Genomic DNA, 13,635 nt, shown 5'->3' on the forward strand with positions numbered 1-13,635 from the left:
AGACTTTCCTAGAAAAAGCAATGCTTCCCCACACTCATAGAGGGGCCAAATGCGGGGATGGAACCATCTCTCTCCCCTTCTTTCATTCTCTCTGATTTTTGTCACAGTTAAGTCAGTTTTTCCCAGGAAAAAGTTCTGTCATATTTTAATGCACAGAGAGCCTGGATTCTGGCATCTCTGTCATGTGCTTGTCACTGCAATTAAAAAAAAAAAAAAAAAGAAAGAAAAAACCAAACAACTTTAAATTTATGTACTATATATATGTACAAACATATGTAGAGTGTGTTTATGTACACATAGCTTTGCTCCAAAGCAAACAGAATGAGGGAGGCCATATGGTTCATTCTCCTGTAGCTTTTACCTCATCCTCAGTGAAAATGAAGGGTGGGATTCAGCTTTCCCAACTCAGTCATCAGAAAGCTGGGCATTGCATCTATTCCCTCTCCAGGCAGGGAAAGACACCTCCGGAGAATAATCCATCCCATCTGTTTTGGATTGGGTTTAGGATGGGCTGAGTCATTGTCTGGAAGTCCCTGTCTCCCAGCATTGCCTCTGAGAGGCTGAGTAGCTCAACTATAGAGAAGGTAGGACTCACCTCAAGACCTAATCCTGCCCAGTCCTGAGCGTTATAGTGCTTACTGGGGCCAAAAGGAGCTGAACTGGCTCTCCACCTCTCCCAGAGTGCTCTGAATTTCCTGACTCATCCTATGTGTTTCCATCTCTACTGCCCCTCATAAGGACCTCCAGGTTTATCTTAAAGACTGCAGTCCTCAAAGGGTGGCAACACACACTTTCCTACCAATATCCCTCACCCATAAATGGGCTGCAAGAGAGACGTGACTTCCCTCTGGAGGGTTGGAGATGATTCAGGAGCTGGCAGGCAAAAGCAGCTTTAAATAGGGAGAATATTTTGGTAAAAGTGCACTGCTTGAAATCCTTAAGTACACAGCTATGACTGAGTGCTCTTGGTGCCCAGCCCTCTCCTCCAGTCTCCAGCAGCCCCCAGGCAAGGATTCGCAGAGATTTTCATGCAGAGAGTGCCTGGCAGCAGCTTCAGACAGGACACAGCAGCAGGTTTCTCATTCTGGCCTTGTAAGGCCACAGCTGGAACTTCTCCTTGCTCTGACGAGCCAAGGGCTGAGGCTACCGTGGGATTCCCAAGCTGCTCCGCTGCTGCCGATGGGGTCTTTGCACTTCCAGTCCCGCCTGGCCCCAGTGAGTCATTGCACTGAAACTAGCGCCAAAGGCGCTCTCCTGCAAGGCAGAAAATTAACCATTTTTTCCCTGGTGAGGGCCAGATGACTCCTCTGCAGCTGAGCATATGATACTGATTCATTTTGGGGATAAGCTGGGCATGTATCTAACCCGCTCACACTGAGAAAGTCCAGTTTAAGGGTCCAGCACCCTCGTGCCAGGCACTGTGAGGTGAAACACTTCTCTTAATGTGTTTTCCTGGGTAGATGCATTTTTGTGTGGAGGGTGGAGCACAGATTAAAGGAGAGGATGTCAGGAAGCAGCAATACAGAACAGCTGAAAAAAATATTGCCAGTTGTGAATGGTTTGTAGCTGTCAGAGACAAGTCTTAAATGAGGATTTAAAGGAGGATAACTCAGTAGACAAAGGTTCCTCAGTTTCCCCAAACTAGCATTGATGAAAGTGAGCAGGAAGGTGGAGACTGAATTGCCACTCCAGAGCATTTGAGTCGAGAAGCTGTGCTGGTGAATGAGCTGTCGGCACCGCTGGGACCTAGGGCTTGAAACAGCCACCTCCAGGGCTGCAGAATATCACTCCCCAAATCTGGAGCAGAAGAGTCATGGTCTACAGCTGAGGACAGGTGGGATGACCACAGCTGCCAGGGAGTGATCACAGTTTTTGTCTGTGCTTCAGAAGTGAGGAGAAGCTGAAGATGAGCTTGCACTGTCTGAATGACCGATGTGCACTTCTCAAGTCTCCAATGTCAGAGACAAAGCAGCTCCCAGCCACCACTCTTGTCTTTGATGTCACCTTCAAACTAATCTCTGGACATGCAACACAACAGCTGATCTTCCAGTTCTTGCTTGCCAAGGACCTTGCATCATGGCCAGGATGATTTGGGGCTTTATGACCTCCAGCAACAGCAGGAAGAGAATTCCCTCAGCTGCACTCCAGTTCAGCCATGACTGCTCACCTTTGTACCTGGCCTTTGGGGCTAGCTCTGACAGACTCACTTTGCTTTAACACTGGTGGAGCACAGCATGGGAAGAGACACACTCCCATGGGAGAGCTGAGAGCCTTCAGACCTTTCTTGGGTCAAAGAGCTTCCTCAGAGACATCTGGGATGATGTCAGACCATCTGGGCACCTTTTAGGAGGAATCTGAGTCCTGGTGACATTTCTCCCACAGTCTCTTGTTTGTTTGAGGAGCAGGATGAGGGCAAAGCCTGGCTACCCCGAAAGCTATACAGTTCAAAGGGAGACAATGTGTGATTGTTCGATGCCATGGCATTGCCAGACATTTGCCCTGCTATGAAGCAAGGGGGGAATTCAAGCACCTCATTAGAATGCATGTCCCAAGCCCACGTATTCACACTTTCCATTGCCTAGGAGCTCTTGTAAGTGCTTCATCCTATCCCACATGCTCTATGCTAGCTTCACACCAGCCTATTAAAAAAAAAAACTCAAGAGACTTTCAGTTCATGCTGCATCCAATTCTGTATGGATAGTGGGTTACTGCAGTGTAATTCAGCCCCTCTTGGAAACAGCTTCTAGATGTAGAGGGAATTCTCCCAGCACCCACCCCGCCAGTGCTTCTGAGATCACTTGGCAAATCCTCAGCTGCACCCTGCACGCCCAAACACAGCTGGCATCTGCCCTCGCAACGGCTGGGCAGTGAGACATTGACATCAGTGACAAGGCCCCTTTCCAGCTTCAGCCAGCACCAGGGAACCACGTGGGCTCGAGATCCGTCAGAACACGGCTAGCAGAGAGGAAAGCATTCACCACCAAAGACTTTGGAAAGCAGAACCCGTCAGCTGAAAGCACTGCATGAGGAGAGTCTGCAGATAACAGACATGGGACCATCTGCAACTATATACTGAAGGATGTCACAACTAGAACACAAAAAAACTAGAAGACAAAATTTCAGTAGCCTTTACTTTGTCCTTCCAGATCCCCTGTGAGAGTCCATATTTGTCATGAAAGGAGCTAAGGCACAAGATGTAAGCTCATAGGTAATTAGGAACACACAGCTCTGTTCATTTAAGAGTGCAAAGAAGGGCTCAGAAACCAGATCTCCTACAGCAAGAAGGGGACAAGTACAAGTAAATATGTTGTTTGGCAAAACATTGCAAGGAAGCACAGGGAGAAAAAACAGAAAATTTCCTCCCTCCCCCTCAATATCCTCTATGCTTTAGTTCATAACCTTCCCTTTCCAAACATGTGCAGGCAGCTGATGCAAAGCTCCAGACATGAGTTTTCAAAGCTACAACAGCAATATCTGGTCAGTTCTGCCCATAGTCTGTCAGAGGGATTAATACTGTCAGTTCAGGAAAGGCTGGCGTCGGTTTCACCTGAAATGATGCTATGGAGATCAGACAAGGTACCACCATAGACTTGGTTTGGGTTCCAGTAGCCAAGGAAAAGGCGGTGTGAGCACCACTGTGATTTTACAGGGAGGAGCTGAGGTACAGAGAGAGCAAAGCTGTGGGCAGTCTCATACCTGCAGAGGTTTGAAGCCACATCTTGTGAGTTTTACTTTCCTCTATGGCTCCGTTTCCTTTCTGCCCACATAATGCAGATCAGGTGTCAGTTGCCAGCAACAGGGACTTTTGTACCAAAAATGGGGTTTAATCCAGAAGTATATCCTAGGATTTTTTTTTTTGCCTTCCTCCATCCCCCTCTTGGGGAGGACAATCTGCCCTTTCTTCCTCTGCAGGGAGCATCGTGTGGTTCAGAGACTGCAGCTCACCCTCTCCCCATCAATGTATCTTTGTGCTTTCTTCCTGGCAGACACTGATCATGTAACCAAGGCAAACTCCTTCACAATTCTGGACAACAGGCATTTTGTTTTACACTGACACTGGCCTGTGATAGGAGAGAGTTTGGTTGTAGAGCTCTGGACAATAAAGATCTGTCTCTGGTCTGTGGTCCAGTCTCTCTCCCCTGGACATCATGGATTCCTTGTTAATAAATTGAACATGGCTGATTCCCTATATGGCCTTAGAAAATGTTGTTTTGTAGTTTCCCTGTCTGCAAAATAAATTCTCCAACATTTAGAGCAACTGTTTTTATTGTCTTTTCTGAAAAACGTTTTCCGCTTAACATTGAGTAAATCACTCAGTTCCACATTCGTCCAGGTCATTTAAGCACTGGATTTCTGGTCAATGGAAGATAAAACTGTCTTTGAGGATGTGGACAAGCTTAGCTGCCAGTTGGGGTAACTTACTTCTCTAGCACCCAACAGTATGGTGAGGATAAATACTGCAAGATGATCTGATTTCTCAGGAACTGGGGTTTTATGCACTCAGAGGGCTGAGTAGATGCTCAGTTTTTGCAATCTCATTGCAGTGTCGAAGATATAAATAAATGCCTGTACAAAGTTTTAAGGAGGCAAGCTCTTACCAGCACCAACCATTGTTACTTCAGCTTCTTATCAACAGTGTGGTAAGGATTACTTTTGTAGCAGTAAATGTTTCTGTACAATAGGTCAAAGGGAAAGGTTTAAAGGCTACCCCACAGTGCCATACCGAAATAACTCCACTGGAAACAACAGGGCTACCCAGGGCAGATGGGCAGACAGACAGACAGACACAGCAGTGTATGAAGGCCACATTCTTGTCTTGGGCTTAGCTCATTTTAAGTGGGATCACATCTCATAACATGCCAGTCAGACACTCAAACCCCTACCCTCTCAGCATGACAAAAAATTTCCATGGAACTAGCAGCAAAAAACATCAACCCCAAGGGAAAAGTTCCCCATGCCCTCAATGGAGAGCGTGACACCTCTCCCTCTGCCCATCCTCAGAAGATGGAGTTAGTCCCAGCACATGCAAACTGTTCTGACAACTCAAGACCTTAATCCTCTTTTGCGCAGATCAGCTGCCCACACAGTGCTGGTAAGAGCTGACATGCCCAAGATGCTGTCCACAGCACATCCCCTCGACTTCAGCAACCATTAGCTGCTAGGTTATGCAGCTGGAGTTGGGCTGAGACACAAGTTGCTAAGAAATGTTCTCCTATGAGGGTGGTGAGGCCCTTGAATAGGTTGCCCAGAGAAGCTGTGGATGCCCCATCCCTGGAGGGGTTCAAGGCCAGGCTGGATGAGGCTTTGAGCAACCTGGGCTAGTGGGAGGTGTCCCTGCCCATGGCAGGGGGTTGGAACTCGATGATTTTTAAGGTCCTTTCCAACCGAAACCATTCTATGATTCTATGTTTTTCATGTTAATTAGTCTCCATTCTTCATCGTGTAGCCACTCTCTCAAAGCAGGTGCCTCAGCAGTTGGAAGCCTGCCAGGTTTGAAGCTTTCTAGTCCCTTCTTAGAACATCCTACCTGTGGGTGTAACCTGCTAGGAGGGACGTATTGCTCCTTCACAGAGAGATGTTTCCTCTCCATGGAGAAAAGATCTGTGCTATTTCACCAAGGAGAGATTGTGCCATTCCTACTCAGGAAGAGGTGTTATTTCTCCATAAAAAGGAGTGCTGTACTTCCACAGAGATGAAGTATCTGTTATCCCTCTGCAGAGGCTGTGACTCTGTAGCGACCTCCTGTCATAGCCCTTGCCCTTTTTCCTTGAGCTGTGATGCCTCTTGTGTTTAGATGCAACATCCCCATTTTCATCTCCAGTGAGTGAGGGGTGTTGACGAAGGTTGGTTGGAGCAAAGACCCAGCACTTTTGCTCAAGGGTTAGCATGAAGCAACACAAGAGCACTAAATTGTTCTTTAAAGAAGCAAACTTGCCTGTTCTCCTAACTGAGAGTTTGCCACAGAACCTTCACAATCCTCCCAACACCCTCTCCACTTCCCATATTCTCTATTTCCAAAACCCCTCAGCACCTCCAGCTCCAGGAGCTCCACTCCCTCCTGCATGTCTCTGCCTTCAGTCCTTCCCCTGCCCTCTTCCATCCCAAGCCACTGCCTCAGACCTGAGCACCGGCTAAGTCTTTGCCCAAAACTCTCCAGAGAAGAGAGCAGATGTTTTGGAGAAGATGAAGTCACTACACCAGGGGTAACTATCCAAGCAAAAACTCTCTCCTCATGATTCATGTCATATCCCTCACTCCTCAGGGACCTCAGATTACATCAGAGTCAGAACTGCCTGTGAACACTGTTTGATGACTTCATATAGTAACATAACACGGAAGACCTCACTCCAGCAGGCTTCTACACGAGGTCCCACAAGCGCTTCTGAGCTTCAGCTGCTCTTCACAGTCAGAAACAGACTGTCCCAGTTGAGCAACGTGGAGTCCGCGCTCCATATTAGGGTAAAGGGCTATTGAGTTGGAAATAGCAGCGTTGTTGCAAGCAGTATTAGACTAATAGCTTTAGTCTTGGCGAAGATCAGATGTCTTTTAGACTTGGGGGATGTGTGTACAGCCATAAGCCCAGCCATGGGTTTAGCAGCTAAACAGACAAGACTTTGCAAAGAAACAAGCACAGACAAAGAAAATAACCTACCTAAGTTCACATAACTGATCCATGATGGAAACATGAATAGAAGCCAGGTCTAGCTTCCAGGTATTGCTCCAAAAACTGGAAAAAATACAATTCCAGCTTGGAAAGGACTACTAAAGAAACCCAGATCTCTAGCTTCCTAGACTTGCATGTGTATGCCAGGGCCTTGAGCATACTAGCAGGCTTTAATGTTTTGACCAGCCCCTCCTGGGGCCTCCACCCACACTCCTGCCCATTTAAGCTCCAGTCTGGGCCCTCAGCCCTAGTCTGAGTGTAAGACCAAGAGCCATGCTGTAGCTGTCTCTAGCTTTGTGACAGCTATGTCTGGTCATAGACCTCAAAGACCCTGATCCACGGACTGACTTCCCAGCTTGATTTAGCCCCTTCTTTTTCACTATGGGCTTGTCTGGTGATCACTGGGCTGTGTCTGCCACTTCAGTAGCACCTGTTTTCAGTTCATTCTTTAATAAATTCAGCAAAGGTCCCATTGAAAGCCTTAGGAGAACTCCCAGTATCTTCATGGGGTTTCAGTTCAAGCCTCGGCAACATTTCCATGCCAAACTCTGCACTTGCCTTTGTATCCTACTTACTCTGAACCCAATTAAGGACTTGCCATTTATAGGTGGGCTGTGGTCTTCCTGGGAAATCCTGTCTCTACTTCTGCTGCCTCAGCATGGAGCAAATCAGCTGGGGGTGTGTTGGCTGTTAGTCCTGAGACCAGAAGCAGATTCTCCCTGTCCTGAACAGCTGAGGGCATCTTGCTCTGAAGGTAACTTGTTTCTCTGTTTGACCCTGTCATTATTTATAAATTTTAGGGTTTGGGGGAGGTAGATTATTTTGCTGCATGACAAGTACTTGCATCGTTCTTGGAAGCCAAGCAATTAAAGTCTATATGGATCTGACATCCTATTGACTGTGATAGTTCCTATATTCCACAGTCACATCTACAGGGAAGACTGAGATAACACTGCTGGTGTATATTCCTGACTAAGAGGCAGCTGCATCAATGCAGTAGTCCTAGTCAGTGCTCAAAACACTGCATACAGTTCTGCATTCACTCAGGCTGTTTTTTTTCCAATAGAAATGGAAAAGCTGACAAATCTTTCCCCTTCATTGTAGCTTTAAACTCACTAAAGGCTGTAATTGGAATTAACATTTTTTCCAAAGTCCCATGATGTTTTAAGGTAGTTCTCCTGGACAGCAGCTGTTGTTTGGACTAGTAGTCAACAGGCTCGCAGCCAGCTCTGCAGCAAGCAACAGAAGTCAGTGGAGTTTGGAGTGAGAACACTGAGTGTTCAGGTGCTTGTCTGCTTGTCTACTCTCTCCCCCCTCAGAAACTACTCAGAGGGAGTATGCGTATTGAGGCACAGAGGTTTAAAGATATGTGTATGTAAGGCACTTGGGTCCTCAGAAGGGTTTAGACAGTGTGGGTCACAGATCAAGGGTACCAACAGTGGCCCTTGGATGGATGCAGGCAAATAAACTGAAGCACTTGCAAATACACAGCAGGTCCCAGCTTCAGTCGAGTTCTTCCTAGTGCAATTAACCTCAAAGAAAATTACAGTCTGGCACACTACCATTGACGAGTTGCCAGGCTTGCGGCGTTGAGTGTGTGGGCACTTATTTCCTGTGGGAAAAGTAAGGTGAAACGAATCTGTGGTTGAAACAACTACGTTTTACCGCATCTCTGCAAAACATTTGCAAATCCATCCTTGCGTGGATACATTCATAGCTTGGAACATGCTTGTTCTATAACACTGAATTGCAGGCTGATAAAGGTCCTTTTTCACCATGTTTAGTGAAGCTGGGGATAATCACGATAATCACAAGGTGGTGAACCTATAACTGGTCCCTCTTTCTCCTAGTTATGCCAATGTAAAACTGCTATGTCCCCCTCCACTTCTAAAGCCAAAGGTACCATAAAAATCAGCACGTCAGAGTGCTCAAAGGGCAAATAATTTTGTTTCCCAGTAAACCTTGCAGATATAACCTGTTCCCCAGGCACTTCTGGCTCCTGTTAAAAGCAACTATTCTGCACAGAGCTTACTGTCTCTTCGCAAATGAAGCAGCAAAGATCGTGAGGACAAAAAAACTATTTTCCTTGCCAGTGGGACAGCAGTAATGACGTGCAAAGTCTTGAACACATTAATTTTTTTTTTTATCATGATGCTCAAGAGTTTCCTTTTCCTGACCTTTATCTCCTGCCAGTGCTAGGAGGTGAACGTCACAAAGGCCCAAATCCTCAGTGGAGGTGCACTGCTATAACACAGTTGAGTCTGTTAGACATTACCGGAGTTCAGAGGCTGTGAAAACTGCAGGAGGAATATGTACATGAGCTGATCTTCCCCACAAAGCTAATATATGTTTCAGTGATGTGAGGGAAATATCTCAAGAGTATTAATAATTTAAGGTGAACAACCAATCTCATTATATGTGTTTGCAACTGGGTCTGTACATCTTGTTGCTTCAAAAACTGAGGTATTTTAGTAAGAAAGGGATGGCACAAACAGATAAAAAATCATGTAGGAAAATGAAAACCTTGGGAGAGGAAAAGAAGAAATTACTCAAAATTAGATTGTGGGAACGGCAGTGTGCATAAAACCCTGACCCCATTTGAGTCACTAACATTAACTTTATTAAAGCAGTTGAATGAACAGTACAAAATCTCTTCGAGTTATAGAAAAGGGTGCAGAGCTGATGGCTCTCATCCTTGCTTATAAAACCCTAAAACCTGTCCTTTGCCATAGTTACCTCAGCTGACCTGTGAAAGCACTCTTTACAAGTGCTGAGGGTATTTTTAGCTGATCATGCATGTGACTCAGCAGAGAGAAATGAGGAAAGGCAGTCCCATGGGAATTCCCAGCTCTCTACACACGACCATAGATCACCACAGCTGCAAGAGTCTGAGAGAAAAGAAGAAAAGGAGGCATTTCCTCTGCTCAGATGGATCCTGCCACCAAGGGACACGTCTGTAATTCAACAAACATAAATAACAACAACAATTGGGTAAACAGGCCACTGAGCAAACATGGACAATGGCTGTAACTGATCACACATTTTTAGTGTACCAAAAGAGAATATATTATTCATCCAGTCCTAGGTTTTGGTCTTTCCTTAATTAATCTGTGTGGGGTTTTTATGATTTAGGTCATAAATCCATGAAATTCCATTTTCCAGAGCAGTTGAAATCAGAGGAAGATCATAGCACTTCTCTGTAATGTACCACTGGCTATCCATAAAAAGAGTATATCTGAGATAACAGGGCAAAAAATTGAGTACACCCACAACAAAGGTTCTGGCTAGACATTGCTCTCACTTCAGGCTCAAGAGGCATCTCTTTGTAGCTAATTAGCCTGACATTCATGTACATTTAGCAGTAGGAGCTGGCTAGGCTATGAAGTAGACCTTCAAGGGTTAATCCCTGGCCATGTTTTTTCTAGTAAGTATATGAAAAAGAAACACTAATACGGTCAGGAGGAGAATAAAAGCTTTCATAGTACAAGGTTAATCTGTTGATCCAAGGCACCACTCTCACAGCTCACACTACCACCAAAGCCCTTCACAGTCTTAATCTCCCTGATTCAGCACTGTGTTGCTGACTGTCTGCTTTCAGCATGCAGGACTGGGTCCATTTGTACAGTATCTGATTATTCTGCGAGACAAGACAGACATTTTTCGGCATGCAGGATAACAGAAGGCCAAGAGCCAAGCTCTGTCCACAGGAATTTGTAAAGTTTCAAAGACATCTTCATTCAAGATCTCATTCAGCACAGTACTAGTTATGTTTGTTAACAACTCTCTGTTTGCTATTCCAGTCACTGGGGAAGATAATTAGGAGCCATAAAAATCATACTCCATTTTAGCTCACAGTGGAGATAATTTAATTTAATAGGGAACACAGCTTCTAAATTAGAACTTATGATCACCATTGAAACCAGACCGTAAAGTTTTTCCTGCAGAGAGAGAAAGGCATATATACCCCAATGTCCTTGTTCAAAGACAGAGAACTGTCAGAGAATGACCATGGTTTGTGTTTTCAAGGACATTTGGGCTAGTGCTGTTTGGCAAGGAAAAAAAAGGCTCTCAAATAATCACACTTTCCAGTAATATCAGCATGTTCCAGGCAGGCAACCAAGGAGTCTGAATGGACTAATGAGAGCTCCTTAACTGGTCAAGATACAAATCCAAGCCATTGGCCTTCAGTCATTCCAGTAGAGTTACAACATCACACCATCCGTATGAGCTGAAACTACCCCATATTGTTATCAACCTATGTGGAAAGTGTCACTTTCCACTGTCCAACTCAGAGAATCGAAGCAGTAAAAATGTCTAGGCACCAGCCTGAACCCTCCATGTCAAAGGTCAATTTTAAGCACTGGTGATGTGCCCTTCAGATTGGTATGTTGGTTCATGTCAAGATCTATGCCCTGGAAAAAAGTTTAAGATTTGTGCTGAAAGACTCAGATTCTCAAACAGGACAAACTGATCTTTCTTTCAACAGAATCCATTGAGTTATATATTGCTAAGAGTTTTGCCAAGGTAATTTAAATAAAGCAGTATTTTTTTTCTGCTGTTAAGCTGGATACAATGATCTGCTGCATGCATTTTTTGGGGAATTCTCCCTATTCTGCCTCTCTTCAGATCTCCCAGAACAGAACTGCCCAGGACAGTCCTATCTGCAGCATCCTAGCTCAATTTTGACACCACTGACCTTTTGTACAGAGTGATTAAGTCCTCTGCACTTCTTGTTCCCATTCCACTCCCACTAACATGATAATTTCTCATTGCAGATAAATCATCTTGCCCTAAGGTTTTTCCAGAGCCTCATCTCACCTCAGACATAGCAAACATCTTGCAGAAGAACCCATCTGGTGAGATGAAGTCTGAACCAAGCTCTCTACAACCTTACAGCCAGAATAAATGCAAGGACCTCACCTGTTTGAGCTTTGTTCCCACCATGGAAGCACTACTGTCAAGCACAAATACAACATTCTTTGGCAATGGAGGAAGATCCGTGGGGGCGAAGTAGTGCACAAAATACCCGTTAAGAATCTGTGGAAGAGCAAGGAAGTCAGGAATAAAAGGCAGATCATGCTGCAATGTTCCACACACATCATTATGGGATCACGACTGGGCACACCTGATCCTGCATCCAATGTCTGTGTCTACATTGGAGGATATGAGTGCTCCCTGGTATCCCTCTTAATCCTGGCCCCCTGTTTATCCAGACTCGGGGAGCCTACTGGAGGTCTCCACATCTCCTTCCACGGTGGACATTGGGGTTTCCTTCCAAATGCAGTAAGGGTATAACGTATGTACCCAGGGACCAGAAACACAACATGCATTTGGGGAACTGGCCTTCTATCCAGATATATACAGCCAGAATATTGAAAATCTGCAAAGCAGATACAAAAAAAGTATCAACTTAGTGAAGTAGGTACTTGCAGTTTTAAGTCCATCTTGTGGCTGCCAGCTGGCTTGTTTTATTTGGGATAGTTCTTGCAAGATGGAGAAGTAGCCTTCACTTGGAAAATATTTCCTAGGACATTTGGAGCATGCAAGACAATAGAACCCTCTCAGGGTATAGTTTATAAAGCAGAAAAGATGAGTCATGTGCACAGTACCTGAACATCCCCAACACTCAGCTCCCTGCTGACATCATATCTAATTATGAAGTCTCCCAAAATGCCATTTCGGGCAATCCTGGTCTGCTCGACAACACTGGGATTGAACGTAACTTTAGCTAAGGTTTTGGTATGTCCAACTACAGTAGAAGGAGGAGGAGAAACATCACCTGTTGAGATAAAACCACAATATTGCAAGTTTTTCCCATTGTCTTACAGATGTCTAAGCACAGTATATATAATATGACCATGGAGTCATGTCAGCTAGCATAACTTCATACTGAAATTAGAGATTCAGCTCACCTGTGATAACATAAGAACTTAATAGCCCCTTTCCTCTAATTCTATACTGAAACCAACATTGCAAAGCTATCAGGGATATAAATGTTTAGACAAAATTCCTGTCCTCACTTCTGTTTGGAGGTCACTGAACTCAAAGGCCAGATATTCTCTGTACAACTGTCAATTGCTTTTTGTAAATAATGAACACACAACTTCAGACATGTACATGGTATTCATTCCAGCCAACTCTAGACATCTAGAATGCAGATCTTCAACCCGAGATCCTGCCAGTCAATGCAAGTATGATTCATTTGACCTGTTTAAACATTTCCTCTGGGATTAAGTGAATCATATTGCATATTTCTCCCTATTGATTATAAAGACTTCTTGAGGTGACTTGTTCAGAGGTACTCTAGGCTTGTGAGGTGGGATTGACCCGACTAATTGATCACTTGATCTGACAAGCGTCCCGTGTGTAATGTCTATATCTGAAGAACTGAGCTGCCTTTATGGTCAGCAAACAGTTACCAGTATAGTTGCTGCTATTTCATTTTTACTGATTGAGACAAAATACAACACTTGCTAGTGCAGTCATCCCTGGAATGTAACTCACCTTATCTCCGCGAGCCCTTCCTGAGTCAATGCAGAGAGATGTGCATTTCAGAGAAAGACAGTAATTTAGGTCTGAGTCACCCTGAAGGAACCTCTGCTTGTCTTGTTAGCTGTGTTCATTTTCTAAAGTTGAGAGAGATGGAAATTCCTTGTTGTCTCTCTGTGTGGCCAAAATCCCACCTTACTGTCTTTTGGTGTTCATTCCCTCTGAACTCTGTAAGAATCCAAAAGTCAGATTTGGCCTTGACCTTCCCCAGATTTTGAGGGCTTTCTGCCTTATCATAACTAGCTATTGAAAAAAATCACTATAGGCTCTCAACTGATGTTCTTCTTGGGTCGTTCAGCTCTCACAGTGATTATTCTAACACTCTTTTGAGGCACAGAAGTTCTACCTGGTCATGTGCTGATTAATGTTGGTGGGAATTAGCTGCTTAATTATGTTGGGGGGGGGGGGGGGGGCTCAATTTT

The 13,635-nt window shown here is 44.8% G+C and overlaps 1 protein-coding gene across 1 annotated transcript in view; it reads right to left on the reverse strand.

The window, feature by feature from the left end:
• The window catches only part of ITIH5 (inter-alpha-trypsin inhibitor heavy chain family, member 5), a 46,198-nt gene that overhangs the window by 14,898 nt on the left and 17,665 nt on the right, over nucleotides 1–13,635 (reverse strand). Inside the window, exons 6-7 of the mRNA XM_010088162.1 lie at nucleotides 12,274–12,443; nucleotides 11,585–11,701 (exon numbers count right to left, since the gene is read on the reverse strand). Of these exons, the coding sequence (XP_010086464.1) occupies nucleotides 11,585–11,701; nucleotides 12,274–12,443 (287 nt within the window). The remainder of the gene's footprint in view (nucleotides 1–11,584; nucleotides 11,702–12,273; nucleotides 12,444–13,635) is intronic.

Source organism: Pterocles gutturalis, unplaced genomic scaffold, assembly GCF_000699245.1.
Source record: "Pterocles gutturalis isolate BGI_N339 unplaced genomic scaffold, ASM69924v1 scaffold1382, whole genome shotgun sequence".
Taxonomy (NCBI): Eukaryota; Metazoa; Chordata; class Aves; order Pterocliformes; family Pteroclidae; genus Pterocles; species Pterocles gutturalis.